The 15,385-nt window shown below is 46.8% G+C and overlaps 1 protein-coding gene across 1 annotated transcript in view; it reads left to right on the top strand.

Moving 5' to 3' along the window:
• Grik4 (glutamate ionotropic receptor kainate type subunit 4) overlaps positions 1-15,385 on the top strand; it is a 288,631-nt gene that overhangs the window by 149,270 nt on the left and 123,976 nt on the right. Inside the window, exon 6 of the mRNA XM_038322435.1 lies at positions 3,086-3,139. Coding sequence (XP_038178363.1) covers positions 3,086-3,139 — 54 coding nt within the window. The remainder of the gene's footprint in view (positions 1-3,085; positions 3,140-15,385) is intronic.

Here is a 15,385-nt window from a genome sequence, read left to right as displayed (position 1 = left end):
AACACAGACACACATAGAGATACACACAGTCACACTCACATAGACACAGTCATACACAAGAAAGACACAAACACACACACAAACATATACACTCATATACACACATTATCATACACAGAGAGACATGAACACACAGATGCATAAGCAGACACGCACGTGCACACATACAGTCATGCACATATGTGCACACACACACACACAGAGTTACACACACCTCTTTTTGTCCTTTTCTTCTTCCTTCTCACATCCGAGATGTTGTCAATGAGGTCATTAAGAATGAAAAGACTCCTGTAGGTTTTTGAGATGAGAGAAGCAGGCTGAGGGGTCATCTTTAGGGATAAGAGCTTCAGTTGAGTAAACAGATGTCCCCCCAGCATCCCTTTGGAAAGCAGAGGCCCGGGTGGGTGTTCTTTCCAAGAGTATTCCATGACTCCTGGCAGAGCAAATTGATTGTTTCCAAGCCCCCCATGCTACCCCCACTTCACTAACATTCTGAGTTTATTGCTGGAATTTTCAAAAAATTACAGAGAGGAAAATAAATGTCACTCACAACCCATTGCAGAGCCTTAACCTTCCCGAAAGTTTTAATGTCTGTTCTTCTTGCTTCAGACATCCCCCAATTATCCCCACATTGCTTAAAACTTCTGTGAGCAGCTAGTCTCTTTGTTCAACTATGTATCATGCATTTTTCCACGTCATTAAATATTTCTCTACAAATATTTCAGTGGCTGTATCATTTCCTATCATGCCGATGTCCCATAATTTATTTAACCATCCCTTCATCCTTGTAAAAACAGGTTGTTTCCAGTCTTTTGCTATGATAAATAATGTGAGGGCACACATCTTCATACATAAATCTTTCTGCACGTGCATTCATGCATATTTCTTGAGCATATGCTTCTCAGAGTGGAATACCAAGTTCAAGCGACACACGCTCCGAAGGAGAGGACTCGCCACCCTTAACCGTTTACACGCTCAGATGTGGCATACGGTGCACCTTTGCCAATGATGGGAAGTTCCTTTAAACACACCTTATGTTTTCCCATTTCCTAGGGCTTTTTTTGCAGGAGGAGGAAGCTCTGAGATGTATGTATGTATTTATTATTGCATCATGCTTATGAAGGCAACTGCCTATATGGTCCTCATTAGCCGACAGCTGTTCTGGCTGCCCCCTGGCCATCCTTTCTAACCACTCCTTTTTACCTACACTTCTGTATTTTCACAGCCAAACTGATTGATGAGCAGGGTGCTTTGGGGAAACCTGTTCCCTTGCTTCCCCCCTGACATCCTGGTAGCCACAGGCAGCCAGGCAGGCAGTCTCTCCAGCAAGCTTGGACTTTATCCTTGGACTTCTTTAGGGTTCCATGTTTCTCTCTCTGGGGGCTCCCAGGGGCTTTCTGGAGCCCCGCTCTGCACATGGGAGTCAGGCTCTGGTTGGCAGCTCTCAGCAGCTTCTTGATTTCAGGAGGCTTTGCACAGTAATCCCCTACTTTATTGAGTGGCTGTTCCGGGAACGAACTCCATGTTTACCCAGAATTCATCTCTTAAAAACCTAGGATCTCTTGTCTTTTATCTCTAGGACACAGGTTTCACAAAATGGTTTTTAACTACTGACTATGCCCCTTAGCCTGCTCCTGGCTGGATGCCTGTCAGCAGTAGCTTGTTGTGGGTCTAGGCAGTGTCTGAGGCAGTGGTCCTCTTACAGTAGAGACTGAGTGTATGTGGTGGGGTAGGGATGGAGGGTAGCATCCTGCCTGTCTTGGGAGTGGGGAAGAAAGTGTTAAAGAGAGAAGGAGCCCTGTGGAAACCTTGTACTCCACTGTAACCCCAAAGGACACCAAGCTTAATCTTGACACCAAGCCCTTCTGCACTTCAGGTGCCCATTGGGACCATGGTGTTATCAGTGTATCCTGAACCTCCAGCAGCTGGGGAGACACAAAGTTAAGAATGCTCGCAAAGTTATTTGAGTTCTGGGGAGGGTAAGAGGAAAATGCAATTATCCTGGTCTTGTTTCTCCCCTCCTCCGCCACAATAGTCATGACAAGAGTCATCCCCCAGTGGCATGGGGCTGCAGGATATATTATGAAAATCTAACGGACTGTCAGGAGGGCTGAGGACCCTGGAGAGAGCCAGGCTCATTACTTACCTGATCTCCTTGTCAGCTCCTATAGCACCTGTCACACTTAAAGCCAGACACCCTGACAGGCAAGGTTGGCTAGGGGTGTTTATGATGGCAACAGAGATCAGGCCAAAGGGAGGCTGTTTCAAAACCACAGGTCTCAGCTGTGGGATGACACCACACTTCTGTACGGTGATCAAGGGCAAGGCATGTCACCAGCAACTTGTTCCTTAGGAGGAATAAAAGAATATCAAGCTTGCAAATGATTCACTTGATCTCCACATGGCTGCAGACACAGCCTGCTCAGGTCTCAGCTGCATTCCGATGAGGCAGGGTTCATCTGGGCATGCTCCATCATCCTACTCACAGTCCCGAAGAGTGCTGTGTGTGCACTTTCATCAAGGGTGTGGCCCTTGAGGAGTGTACAGTTTGATTAAAAGCTTTGGAATTCTGATACATGTGATCTCATACAAGTGACTTAGTCACTGTTGTGCCAGTTTCCTCTTCTGGAGGAAAATGGAAGTCGAAGAAGGAAAAATAGTGCTTGCCCCCTTGGCTTTAGGGTACCGGGCACAGACTGAACAGCAGGTAAACCTTAACCGTGTCATTAGGAGTCACGGAGATTATGCTGGGATGTTTCCTTATTTGCGTCATTTCCCTTAAATCCATTCTGGTTCCTGAAATACTCAGCTCTATTTGTGGGAGTGTGTTGTGCATTAGAACAGTAATCAGATAAGGGAGAGTCACTCGAGTTAGGGCGTGGGGTGCGATGGAGAGAACATGCTCTAGAGGCTAATGATTCTGTCCTTCATCCTACAAGATCCCGGGTCACTTGAGAACCAGTCAAGACGTTCTGCACTGCCTGTGCTTAGGGTTAGTAGGCCAGATAGATAGTAGACTTGGCATCCTACTGCTCCTGTGCTTCCAGGAGTGTCTCTCTCTAATCGTCTTCTCTTTGCCTTGCAGGCAGCTGAGCTGGGGATGGTGTCAGCCTATTATACATACATCTTCACCAATCTGGTAAGACCCAGCCCTCCTCCTTAGCGTAGTGTTGGCCAGGGTTAGTGGGTATGAGGGGGTGATGTGGAGGAAAGGGAGGCGAAAAGAGCCAAAACCAACCATCATGTCTGAGCGCCGTGAAGACACCAGATCCAGAAGCCCAGTGGGATCCTCATGCTAACGCTTTCAGCCCTTTGAAAACAGGAATCTGGAGGCTCTGATGCCCCCTCCAGTGTCGCTGGTTTTATAGCACAGATTCCTCAAGGCAGCTTGCCATGGATAAGCTTCCTCAGTGGGTACAGTTTCTGGCCTGCGGTAGAATTCCCCCCAGCCACCGTGATAACTCAGAAAGAGGAAAGTTAGGGCACAAGATGTGTGCATGTCTAATAGTGGTGAAGCTGCATGTCCCCCCAGGTCATCTTAGCTAAAGCCCTTATTTTACAGATGAGGAAACTGGAATTTTATTGAGTTTATTGATTTAAGTACTAACTTTGCCAAGATCCTAGCCATGTGCCCTTCAACCAGGCACTGAGCGGGGTGTGGTGTGCTTATCTGTGGAATAGGGACCTGAACAGCTACAACAGGGATTTTTTTGTCAGTTGTATGGCAATGTATGTGGAAGCATTTTGGAATTGTAAAGCATTAAGAAATGTGAAAATTGTTGTGGTATATAGACAATATATGCATATATATGTATATATACATATATATACAGTCAATTCAAGAGTAGTCAGAAAATAAGAAGATAAGCATTAAAAAATAGCTGGAGTTGGAGAGATGGCTCAGAGGTTATGAGCACATATCGGTTTTGCATAGGTCCAGGTTTGGTTTCCTGAACCCACATGGGCGGCTCACAACCACCTCTAACCCCAGACACAGGAGCCCAGGCGCCCTCTTGCAGCCTCTGTGGGCTTCTGCACACACATGTCTACACTAACACACAAGTCCATGTGATTAAAAAATAAGTTCTTTAAAAATGTATAGCTTTTAACTTAGGGATAGTGATGTGGTTTCTAAGAAGTTGCAAAGATAGCTTATACATTTGCTTGCTGAGCAAGGCTTTCCTTAGGCCACTCTCTATAGTCACCTGCCATACCCCTCCCTACCATCTCTAATTCCTACAGCCAGGGACCCGCGACCCGTTTGTCTAAGTTTATAGTTTGACGAAAGTGATACAGTGTGTGACCTTCTGTGACTGACATGTTCACTTGGTGGGGAGCCCTGGGGACCCACCTGGGTTGTTGCATGTTTCCTGTTGTGTAGGCTTCAGGGTTCAGTTGTACCACCGTTTGCTCGGTTAACTGTTCCCAGGCTGGGAGATGTTTTGGTTATCTTCAGTATGCTATTATAGATCATCCTTCAGAGAGGAAGTTTATTTTGTACATAGCTTGACTAGGTGTAGTCATGGCTTTTCTCACTGCTGTGACGGAGAAGCAGCAGCTTGACAGAGGACAGGTTTATTGTGGTTCGCTGTTGGAGGGGACAGTCCATGATGGTGGGTGGAGGAGGCGTGGTGTCTGGGACTCAGGCTGGAAAGGTAGAGCTTGCAACATAGCCTGTTTTCCCAGAGATCAATGAGCAGAGTGGGATCGTGCTGGAAGTGGGGTCAGTCTGTAATCCAAAGGGCCCACCCCTTAGTGAGCCACTTCATCCAGCTAGATTCCCCATCTTCCAAGAACTGCACAGCCTCCCCAGGTAGTACTGGCTGGGGATCAAGTGTTCAAACACAAGAGCCTGTGAGGGATTGCTTATATACCAACAATACCACTAGATACCCCTTCATCCAGACTTGACCCCTTTTGAGTAGTTCTTGTAAATGAGGGTTTGGAAGATGACTCAGTTGGTAAGGGCTCCTACTGCCAAGCCCTGTGACCCGAGGTTGATCATGTGGGTGAAGGAGAGAATTACCTCCACAAGGGGTGTGTGTGTGTGTGTGTGTGTGTGTGTGCAAGTGCATACACATGAGTCCCATAGCATGTGTGTGGAGGCTACACACCACACACACACACACACACACACACACACACACACACACACACACACGCACACGCACACTAAGTAGAATGTTTTTTTAAAAAAAAAAAAGGAAAAGAAGCGCCTGCCTTGTAAAAGCCCTAAGTACCAGTCGCTCTGACAGTAACAAGCAGAAAATTCTATTCCTAGATACGTTATAAACTGTACCAGCTCCCTAAGCAGGGACTGCTTGTTCAACCTGGGGCAATAGAGAACAGCTTCACTGAAGAAAGTTCTGGAAGAAAAATAGGGTCCTTCTGTACACACAAGGAAAGGAAGAGTGCTCTGGGATAAGGAACTGTACCTCAGGAACTTGGCTGTGAGGTGGCTCATGGCCTGTCCAGGAAACAGTGAGGGCCCTAAACTCGCGCAGGTACCATGGACAGCCCTCTCTTGGGGCTGCTGGGGAGACCTTAACCATGATACATTGGTGGCCCAAGTTCCCAGAGTTGAAAGCCTGTAAAGGAACGAAGCAATTCCTTCCTTCTGGCACAGGGTCTCCCTTCACCAGGGCTTGCCAGGAAGTTGTTCCTCATTCCTTGAACTTGAGTTGGCTCATTAAATCATCTGACTTACAGTTAACATTGGGGTTTGTTGTATCTGTTGTTACTTTTCTAGCACAAGCTGGCCTCAGAGTTCATAGTAATCCTCCTGTCGCAGCCTCCCGAGTGTGGGGTTGCAGGTGTGTGCGACAACACTTAGCCCATGGGATTGTTTATCGAAGTGTGGGGTGCTTACAGAATACATGAATATTCTATATGCACAGAGCAAAGAGCTGTCTCCAAGTGAGAACACCTGTGTAAGCAGCCTCTACACCCAGAAATAGAGTATCACCAGCACCCCAGAAGCCCCCCTCACTCCCCTCAAAATGTAAAATAGAACAAACTGAATTCCTTTGTTTGCCATGTTTTTCCCCCTTTTCTATCTAACACTGCAGCTGTAAATCAGAGAATTAACATGTAAAATGGGAGAGGAGGATTAGGTTATTCCCACAGCAATGCAAATGGGTTTGCTTAAGGTGAGGAGGTGTCTGGGGCAGCCTGGGCAAGTTGGCGGGAGTGGGGGTGGGAGCAGAGAGGGGAGGGAAGAAAGGCAGGTGGATGGGGCTGAGGTTGCCTGCACTGTTCCAGCCTGCCAGGGAGGCGCCTTGCACCAGGCAGCACTAGCAGCTAAGGATGGAGCTGGGCATCTCCATGTCTGGAGCCACTCAGCAGACGGAAGGAAGGAGTTCCCCCTGCAGTAGTCTGAAATAGATGGAGCTGCTGACTTGGGTGCTTAGGGAGACAGCATCCGCCATACTGTGTGCCATCCTTCGCTCTTCTTGAAGGGTGACAATGTTCCCCGGTGGGGAAAAAAATGCATTGTCAAATCAGGAGCCACAGGCACCAAGTCCCCATTCTTTCTTGTCCTCTCAGGGTGACTTTAGGTGAACCGTGCAGACTCTCAGGGTCCACATTTTCTTGTTTTGGAGATAACAAACCTTATCCTGTTGCCGTGAAGATACAGTGAACTGTATGTGCAAAGCCTTCTGTGTCCGCAAGGAGCTGTATTGTTTTACATAGCAGGAGATGCTTTTGCTGTTGGGAGCTTTCCTCCTTGTTGGTGGGCATGGGTCAAGAATAGGGCTACATCTGGGCCAGAATCCTTGAACAGGACTCACGCCTGATGGTGGGTTTTCAACGGGTAAGCAAAGATCTCACCATTTGAGAAACAGTCAAGGAAACAAAAGCAGGAACGCTGCAGCAATCAATCAGTGAGGGAAGGTTCTGGAAGCTTCTCTTGGTGCCTTGGCTTTCCAGCAGGAGCAGGAGTAAAACACTGTTATGGACCAGCTATGCTGCCTGGAGTTTTCAGAGTCTGGAAGCAGAGCAGAAGGAGTTTGCAGCAGAGAAGCCATCTTCTGCTCCATCCTCCACACCGATGCACCTGGCTTTCTCTCTTCCTCACCCCCCTCTAAGGCCCCCGGGGAACTCCATCTTCTCCCCACTCTCTGGTTTCTGCTGCAGCGATGTGAGTTCTCAGCTCTTCCTCTTGCAAACTAGTGTGGAGAGCTGGAAAAGACCTAGACCCGGGCATTTGATAGACAGGCCTTTAACCTTCTAGTTGGAGTCGCTACCAGCTGTGCAGACTACTTAACTTCTCTGAGCTCTGGTGACCTCTTCTGTCAATGGGCCCTGTACCTAGCCCAGGAGAGCAATTGGCTCACCATATGAGTTTAATAAAGGGAAGCTATTATGGTAGAGAGTCTTGGCTTTGCTTCTGGTGGGTTAAAAGGAACGGGAAACACATATTTTGCTCCCCAAAGAATGATTCTTAAAATACCATTTTATTTGTTTCCAGAGAATGAACACAACCCAGTAGCTCAGCTGTTATGTGTGAGCATATTTGCCATTGCAGGATGTTTGTGTGCATGACGGTAATTACTGAGTGTTGCTGTCCCTGCGCCTCAGTCCCATCCAGGTGTTAAGAACACTGATTGACGTAGGGCATCTGTAATAAATGAATTAAACTTACAGCTCTGGTTTCGATCTGTTGATTACTTATAGCAAGTGCTGGGCCAAAATGACCAATCATAAATTAAACATTGGGCTGTAGAGATGGCTTAGCCGTTAAAGGCTAGGCTCACAACCAAAAATGTAATATAAGTTAAACATTCAGCCGTCCATTCGCAGAACTCTGTTCATGTTGCACAATGCATAGCTTCTTTCTCAGTTGAGGCCCAGCCATTGGGAGAGTGTGCATGTCAACCTTAAACTTCAAGTGACACAGGGAACTGATGTAAGAAGTGTTGCTGAGCCAGGAGAATAAAGGAGGCTGCTCTTGGGTCCATCAGAACAAGACTGTAGTTTAGAAGCTGGGCTGGTGGGTCCAGGGGAAGCCTAGTTCAGTGGCAGAGGGATAGGAAGGGACAGACACTTCAGCTGAAGGATATGCACCTGTGTTTGGGACAGCGCCCCTGCTCTGGCCAGAATAACAGCTCAGTAACTGGAAGTGTTTGGATGCTGCAGTGCTCAGTCACAGCACACAGCAAGGGGACTTTTATTCTTTCATCTATTTCAAGATGGATTTGGGGGGTGCTTGGGTTGATGGATTGATCGCTCAGAAAAGCAACTTCTTCACCCCATTCATGGTTCTAATGGGTCAAGAATCAGTTTCAGTGGAGTAGGTCTTTTGTTTGATTGGTTTTGTTTTTTTAAGACAGGTTTTCTCTGTAGCTTTGGAGCCTGTCCTGGAACTAGCTCTTGTAGTCTAGGCTGGCCTCGAACTCACAGAGATCCACCTGCCTCTGCCTCCAGAGTGCTGGGATTAATGGTGTGCACCACCACCGCCCGGCTTGAGTTGGTCCTTTATTCAGTAGGTGGGAATGGCATGGGGATGATGTGGGATCCCTAGGGCAGAGGATTGGCTTATGTGGCTCAAATCACAAAATATGAGAAATCACAGAAGGCCAGGGATGCGCATGGCCAGAGGTCAGGACTGTGGAAGGTAATGGGAGGAGCGAGGCCTGACCCCGCAGGACAGGTAGGGGGTTAGGTTGAAGTGAGCATTCATGGACCAAGGAAGGGACAAAGCAGAGCAAACAAAATCACTGTGCAAAGTCATGAGACAGCCCAGGCACAGCCCAGAGAACTGGTGCCTGCCTGGGTTTTGAGGTCACTCTGCCAACCTTCCTTCTCTCTCTTCTATGCTTCCTTCCTTCATACTTTCTGCTTTTGATCTTTTTCCTTGTGGAAAAGTATATAACATCCAATTTCCCATTTTAAACATTTTTTTAAGTTTGAAATTCAGTGATGTTGACATACTCCCATATATAAATCATCATCACCATTTTTAAAACCCAAGGAAATCCAAAAATAATAGCTCCTGTTCCTTCTCCCGCAGCCCTGAAAACCTCTGTTTTTCTCTGCTCTCTGTGACTTCACTTCTCTTAGGTGACTCTCTTCAGTGAGTTTATACCATGTTACTTAGTTCCTGCCTGACTTATGTCACTCAATCTAATATTTTCTAGGCACATCCATATTGTGCCATGTATCGGAATTTCATTTATTTGGTTTTAACAAAAAAATCTTTCTATTATGGTTAAAAAATACCCACCCACAATACAATTCACCGTTTTAGCTGTCTTCAGTGTATCTTTCAGGGGCAGGAGACATTTTTGCTTTGTTGTGCCACCATAAGCATCCATTCTACACTGCTTTCCATCGTCCCAAATCAAAACTCCATACTTAGTACACAGGTGCTCTGGTCCCCGCTTCCTCCCAGCCCACCCCTGCCCCAAACCACACATCGACAGCCTTTCTGTGAACACGACTATGTGCTGCATGAAAATGAAATCATACAATATTTATCCTTTTTTTTGTTTGGCTTATTTCATGTAGATTAATATCTTTAAGCTTCACCCTTCTTCAAGCTGAATAATATACCAGCTGAATAATATACCACGGTGCATGTACAACCACATTTTGCATATTCATGAACCCATCAGTGCGTACTTGAGTTGTTTGGCAGTGAGGCTAATAGTCCCATGAACACGGGTGTGCAGATATCTGTCTCCGTTTCGGTTTCTCCTCCTCCTGGGTATGTTTCTAAGGAGGGAACTCACTGAACTAGGCAGTCATCACATTTTAATTTATTGGGAAACTGCCAAACTGTTTTCCAGAATGACAGCACCATGTTTCATTCCCACCAGCCGTGTACAAGGGTTTGACTTTTCGCTACAACCTTGCCAATACTTCTTATTTTTCATTTTTTAATAAGAGCCATTCTGGTGGGTGGGAAGTGTTACAAGCCTCTTCTCTCTAGTTAGAGTTTGCAGATTGGCAGAGTCAAGACCCCACAGGTGTAGTCGAGGGCCCTTCTAATGAAGAAGCTTAGTAATAAGAGAAGGTAGCTGGTATTTAAGAGCCCAGCCCTGATGCACAGGTGAGAGACTCTGCTTTAGGAGTTTTCAGTGACTTCTGTGGACCTGGAGGCTCTTGGGAGTTTGGTTTCTTCATCAGTCAAGATGTGAATAGTGGTAATGCCCGTCTTTAAAGACTCTTAGTAGGCATTTAAAAGTAGCCGGCGACGGCATGGTAGCCAGTAAGCTGTGCTAACTGCTCCAGCTAATCAACCCGCAAGCCCTGCAGCTTTACATAGTGGCAGGCAGAGTAGTCCCTTAGTATGGGGAGGGATGGGTTCTAGGACCCTTTGTGAATTAAAAAAAAATGATGCAGATGCTCAAATCTCTCTTTTAAATGGTGTAGCATTTTCTCCCCCCCCCCCACACACTTTAAACCATCTCTAGATGAATACTCACTGTAATGTAAATGCTAATAGTTATTATGTGGCATTATATTAGGGAACGGTGACAAGGAAAGTATCTGTGCCTGCTCAGCACAGTCCTAATTGTCCCCTGACTATTTTCAGCCAGCTGTTGGATGGATCCATGGTGTTGAACCTGCAGACGTAGAAGGCAGATTGTACATTTCTTCCTGGAAGTTCCACAAGGGTGTCCCTGGTAGTAATGGCCTCAAATAAGGGCGTTTAGGGTTCCAGGCATCTTCTAGCTTATAAATGTGCTTCGTGAAGGCCAGGGGTGGGGAGAAACATGGAGGCTCACCCACAGAGTAATTTATGGGTCAAGTCTTAAGGCAGTGCAGATTATTTTTTACAATTCTGTTTGCTAGATCTTGCCACATGGCTGCTCATTCCTGCAAAGGAGTCTGGGAAATATAGTTTAGCTGTGTGCCAAAGAAAAGGGGGATATAGGTTTTGTCATTAGCAAAGAATCTCTGCCACATTACTGATTGCCACTGCACATCTCTTTTGTGTATTCTGCAAGAACAATTGTTTTGTCTGTTTGACGCCGTAGTAACCAAAGTTGCTGGGGGCTTAGAGTGTGCCTGCCTGGATGGGGTGCACACAGACCAGTTATGGATAGAGCTTCATTTGGCTGCTGAATAGAATAGAAGTCTCTGTCCTCCAACCTGCCTTTGGCTGTGGTTGGAGGAGCCTTTGTTTCACAAGACACTTGCAAGTTAGATAAAGGACATGAAGAATTCAGACTCTGGGCAGAGCCCTGTCTGCTGTTGTGGTGGATGTGTCCAAAAAGAAGAGGTGATGGAGGAAGCAAGATTTGACCTAATAAATCTGGAGGGGTTCTCTGGCTGCTAATGAACCCAGCAAGAACTGCAATCACTCCCTAATAGGAAAGATAAGATCACCCTAATCTGCTGTCAGAGAGCTCAGACAGGCAAAGTGCCATGGGAGGGAGCTGCAGCCTTGGTGGGGAGAAGTGTGGAGATTTAGTGGTGAAGCCAAAAGTCTTGTGGGATTTTAATGAAAAGCAGGAAATCATGGATACCAGGAGCCTGGGCTGCCTCCAGCCTCGCAGGCAGCCCGGGTCTCCAATGCCGCCATTGTGAAGTGCATATATAGGCAATAGCACCTCAGACTTGTTCCCTGGGGAGAAATCTAGAGATACACTACAGAGGAATAGTTATGCCAGCAGAAGGGGCTGAGGCTCTGGATTGGCAGTGAAGCCATGGGCACCAGGCGAGTCCTGCCACTGATGCCGGGGAACAGTGATAGCTAGTGGTACTTGCTGTTTATTGAATGACTTCTCTGCGCCCTCTCTGTAAACACTACACCATGGTTATTTTCTCATGTAAGGCTCACATCAACTCCAGCACAAACAGCTATTTTGTTTCCATTTACAAGAGCCGAGGCTGGTAATGCCTTGGTCTCTTACTTGTAGTGGAGCCAGATCATAAAGCCAGCCAGTTAGCTCTTAACCGCCTCACTCAGTCATTCCTTTGTCTCCGCAAGCCATTCCTTCTTGCCGAGCCTCAGTTCCCCATCTGCACGTTATGGGCTTGCATGAGGCGTGCTCTCCGAGGGTCTGTCTCAGCCTTGGACTTGTTCCTCTGTACATTGTTTGGGAGCAATCCCTTTCACGATGTCCTGGGGATGGGCCTGTTTCCTGTAAAGAGGGGAGAACGGCACATTGGACGGAGGCCCCACGTGACCCACAGAAGCAGCTTCTGTTTAGGTCTTTTCTGTCAGGAACTGTAGCCAGGTCCCAGCAAGCCTTGCAGTAATCACCCTCCCATGTCCCAGGCTCTACCTGTTTCAGCAGGGTGGATAGCTGGCCTTCCTCCTCTCAGCTTGTTTTATTGCTGAGCAGACCTGAGTTTGTATTTATTTTTCAAAGCTTTATCAGCGAGATTAGCCATAAGTAATTGCAATTGCTAAAATTATTACAGGAAGGGGAGCCAGGGCAGACACCCAGAGGGAGAAGGCAATTAATTTCAGGAGAAAGGGTGAATGCCATTATCCCAATCTTCTGCTCCTTTCTTTGGCAAGTCAGACTGGCTCATCTTCCAGGTGTTATTTAAATGTCATTCTTTCACTGTGACATCTTGACATATCACTAGCCTGCATGTGTTGTCACTTTCACAGTTGTGTGTGTGTGGTGTGCACATGTGTACACACATGCATACACATATGTTACATTATTTATACATATACATGTGTGTATATATTATATATATACATATACAATGTATGTATTTATGTGTATTCATGTACTCATGTTCACATATGGAGGCCTTAAAAGGACATCAAATGTCTCGGTCTATTCCTCTTCTCCTTATTCTTTCAAGGCAGGGTCTCCCTCATTGAACCTGGAGCTTGTAATTTCAGCTAGGCTGGCTGGCCAGCCAGCTCCCAGGATCTGTCTGTGTCGACATCTGAACCTGAGGCTCAGGCATATGTGACCTTGTTCAATGTATGCATGAATGTTAAATATTCAAGCCCAGGTCCTCATACCCATTGAGCCATCTCCCCAGTCCAATTCACAGTTCTTTATCCCTCCTCCAGGTTCTAAGCTTCATGAAGTTCAGACCAAGTCTGTCTTTCCAGAGTTGTACCCCTAACAGCTGACTGGAGCATAATAGATGCTCAACCAGTGTTTATTAAGTGGATGAATGGGTTATTTCTTCACATTGTAGAGTTCTGGGCCTGAGAGTACTGGCTGGAGGGGGATAAATCATCTCCTTACACCCCAAATGAATTCAGTACATCCCACAAAAGCCCTTCTAGGGGGTTGAACCTAGGGGGTTGGCTGCAGTCCAGCCTGGTAGTGCTGGGCTCCTCTCCCTATCCCTAAGATGCCTCTGTGAATCTGTGGCCCACACAGTCACAGGTAATTGCTGACTCTTGGTTGCCCTTCCTCTCATCCTTGCCTGGACAGACTTGGGTTTAAGGGTATGAAGACCTGGCAGGGTTCTTTATTTAGAATTCAAGAGGCAGGGGTTAGAACTCTGCTGAGGGTGGGAGATATCAGAACCTGAGGCCTAGGTTGGCACGGAGTATGACCACGACAGAAGGAAAATGCAATTAGAGGCTAGCCATGATCAATTGTGCTGAGTGGCTTCCATGCCATCAAGAGGTACTGATGGCCACATGGTGCCCTGGTGATCTTGGGTCCTGTGGCTTCTTGAGGCCTAAGCCTAGCACTTGACTCATCCTGACTCATGGAGTGAGAACCCAAAGGTCTTCAGAACAAATCCTCTCCTTCAGATCTGGAAGGTTGTTTTCAGGTAATTCATTTCCCTTTCCCCATGCTGGCACGAGAGACTGGAGAGCCTCCTCTCTGTGTCACGTGACACCAAGGATGGAAGGCCAGTTTCCTGGAAGCAGGCGGGGCCTGAGATCAGAGGGAACATGAGTTTTTAACCTGTGCTCTGTTTTGCATGAGATGCTCATGTGGCGGCTACTTTACCTGTCGCACCCTGCATTAGTTACTTGTCTCATCACTATGATGAAATGCCCGAGGAATGTAACTTAGGAAGGAAGGGTTTATTTTGGTGACATGTGACAAGATAGAGTCCACCATGGCAGGAAGGCGTGGGGTCAGGAGCATAAAGAGCTGGTCGCATTGTATTTATGACTAGAAAGCAGAGAGAGATGAACACTTGGACATCCGCGCTCCACTCCCGGTCTCCCTTTCATGCAGCCCAGGGTTTGGTACTGGGGATGCTACTGTCCCCATTTAGAGTGGGTCGCCTCTCCTCAGTTCAGGTTCCCCGGAGGGCCCTCCCAGGCATGCCCCAGGGCTTGTCTCCTACACGATTCTAATTCCATCAAACTGACAGTCAAGATTAATCAGCACAGACCCTTCGGCAAAGTGGGCTAATAATGCTTCCTGAGGAGCAGTGGAGGTTTCTAATCCTCACTTTTTGTCTGGTTATGTTCCTTCTCCCTATCCCCAACCCCTTCTTCCCAGCTGAATATCTCCACCATGAGACCTCATTTTCCTGATGACTGCGTCGGGGTTTCCTCAACTCTGAAACTCTCATCGGAAAAAAAAAAATCTCAAAACTGGCCTCACCTCGTTAGGACTATAGTTTCTGGGATGTCTGGATTTTTTTCCAGATTGATCATTGGAAGAGTACAACACACACACACACACACACACACACACACACACACACACACACACACACGTCAGCCAGCCCAGCCAGCCAGCACCACAATCCATCAGTCGGGCAACTTTCTTGGTGACAGAGCAATTGATTCTAAAGTGTAGTTTATTGTAAAATTATTAAGAGTCCCCACATATTTCAGCTTTATTGAGCCCTTTAGGAGAGCCATTCTGCATATTCCAGTATGCTTTGGTGAATAAATAAGTATTTATTTCAACTCAGGGTAGAATAATGAAGCAAAAGCTCCTTGTGAGTCTGTCTGAGCTGTGAACATCTCCCCCCACCCCCACTCACCCTGCCAAATGCAAGCCTGAGAGGTGGCAGGTGCCGTGGTGACAGATGTCTGCTGGGCCCACACAGCCTCTTAAGGAGGGGGCACTGACTCTAGCATGGGGCACAGTGCTCTGCAAAGGACCTAACCTGTGTCTGAGTCACTGCTTGGAACCTGTGGGTGCATCTGTGAGGAGCAACAGCAGGGCGAGTCAGAGGGGCTTCCAGAGGCATTAGCTAAGTTTCCGTGTTTTGGTTTATTTTTGTTCTTTATTTTTTATTTTATTTTATTTTATTTTATTTTGAGAATTGGAGTTTGGGATTTAGTTCAGTGGTAGAGTATTTGCCTAGCAAGTGCAAGGCCCTGAGTTCAGCCCTCAGCTCCAGGAAAAACAAAACAAAACAAACACCAGACAAAATTACAGAACAAACAAACAAACAAACAAACAAAAACCTTCTCTCCAAGGTAATTGGCTCACACAGTCTTTGCTGGGCATTGTGGTGCACACCTTTA

Source organism: Arvicola amphibius, chromosome 3 (genome assembly GCF_903992535.2).
Source record: "Arvicola amphibius chromosome 3, mArvAmp1.2, whole genome shotgun sequence".
NCBI classification, from domain to species: Eukaryota; Metazoa; Chordata; class Mammalia; order Rodentia; family Cricetidae; genus Arvicola; species Arvicola amphibius.
The sequence above is the reverse complement of the archived record's forward strand: the minus strand, read 5'-3'. Positions and strand labels throughout refer to the sequence as shown.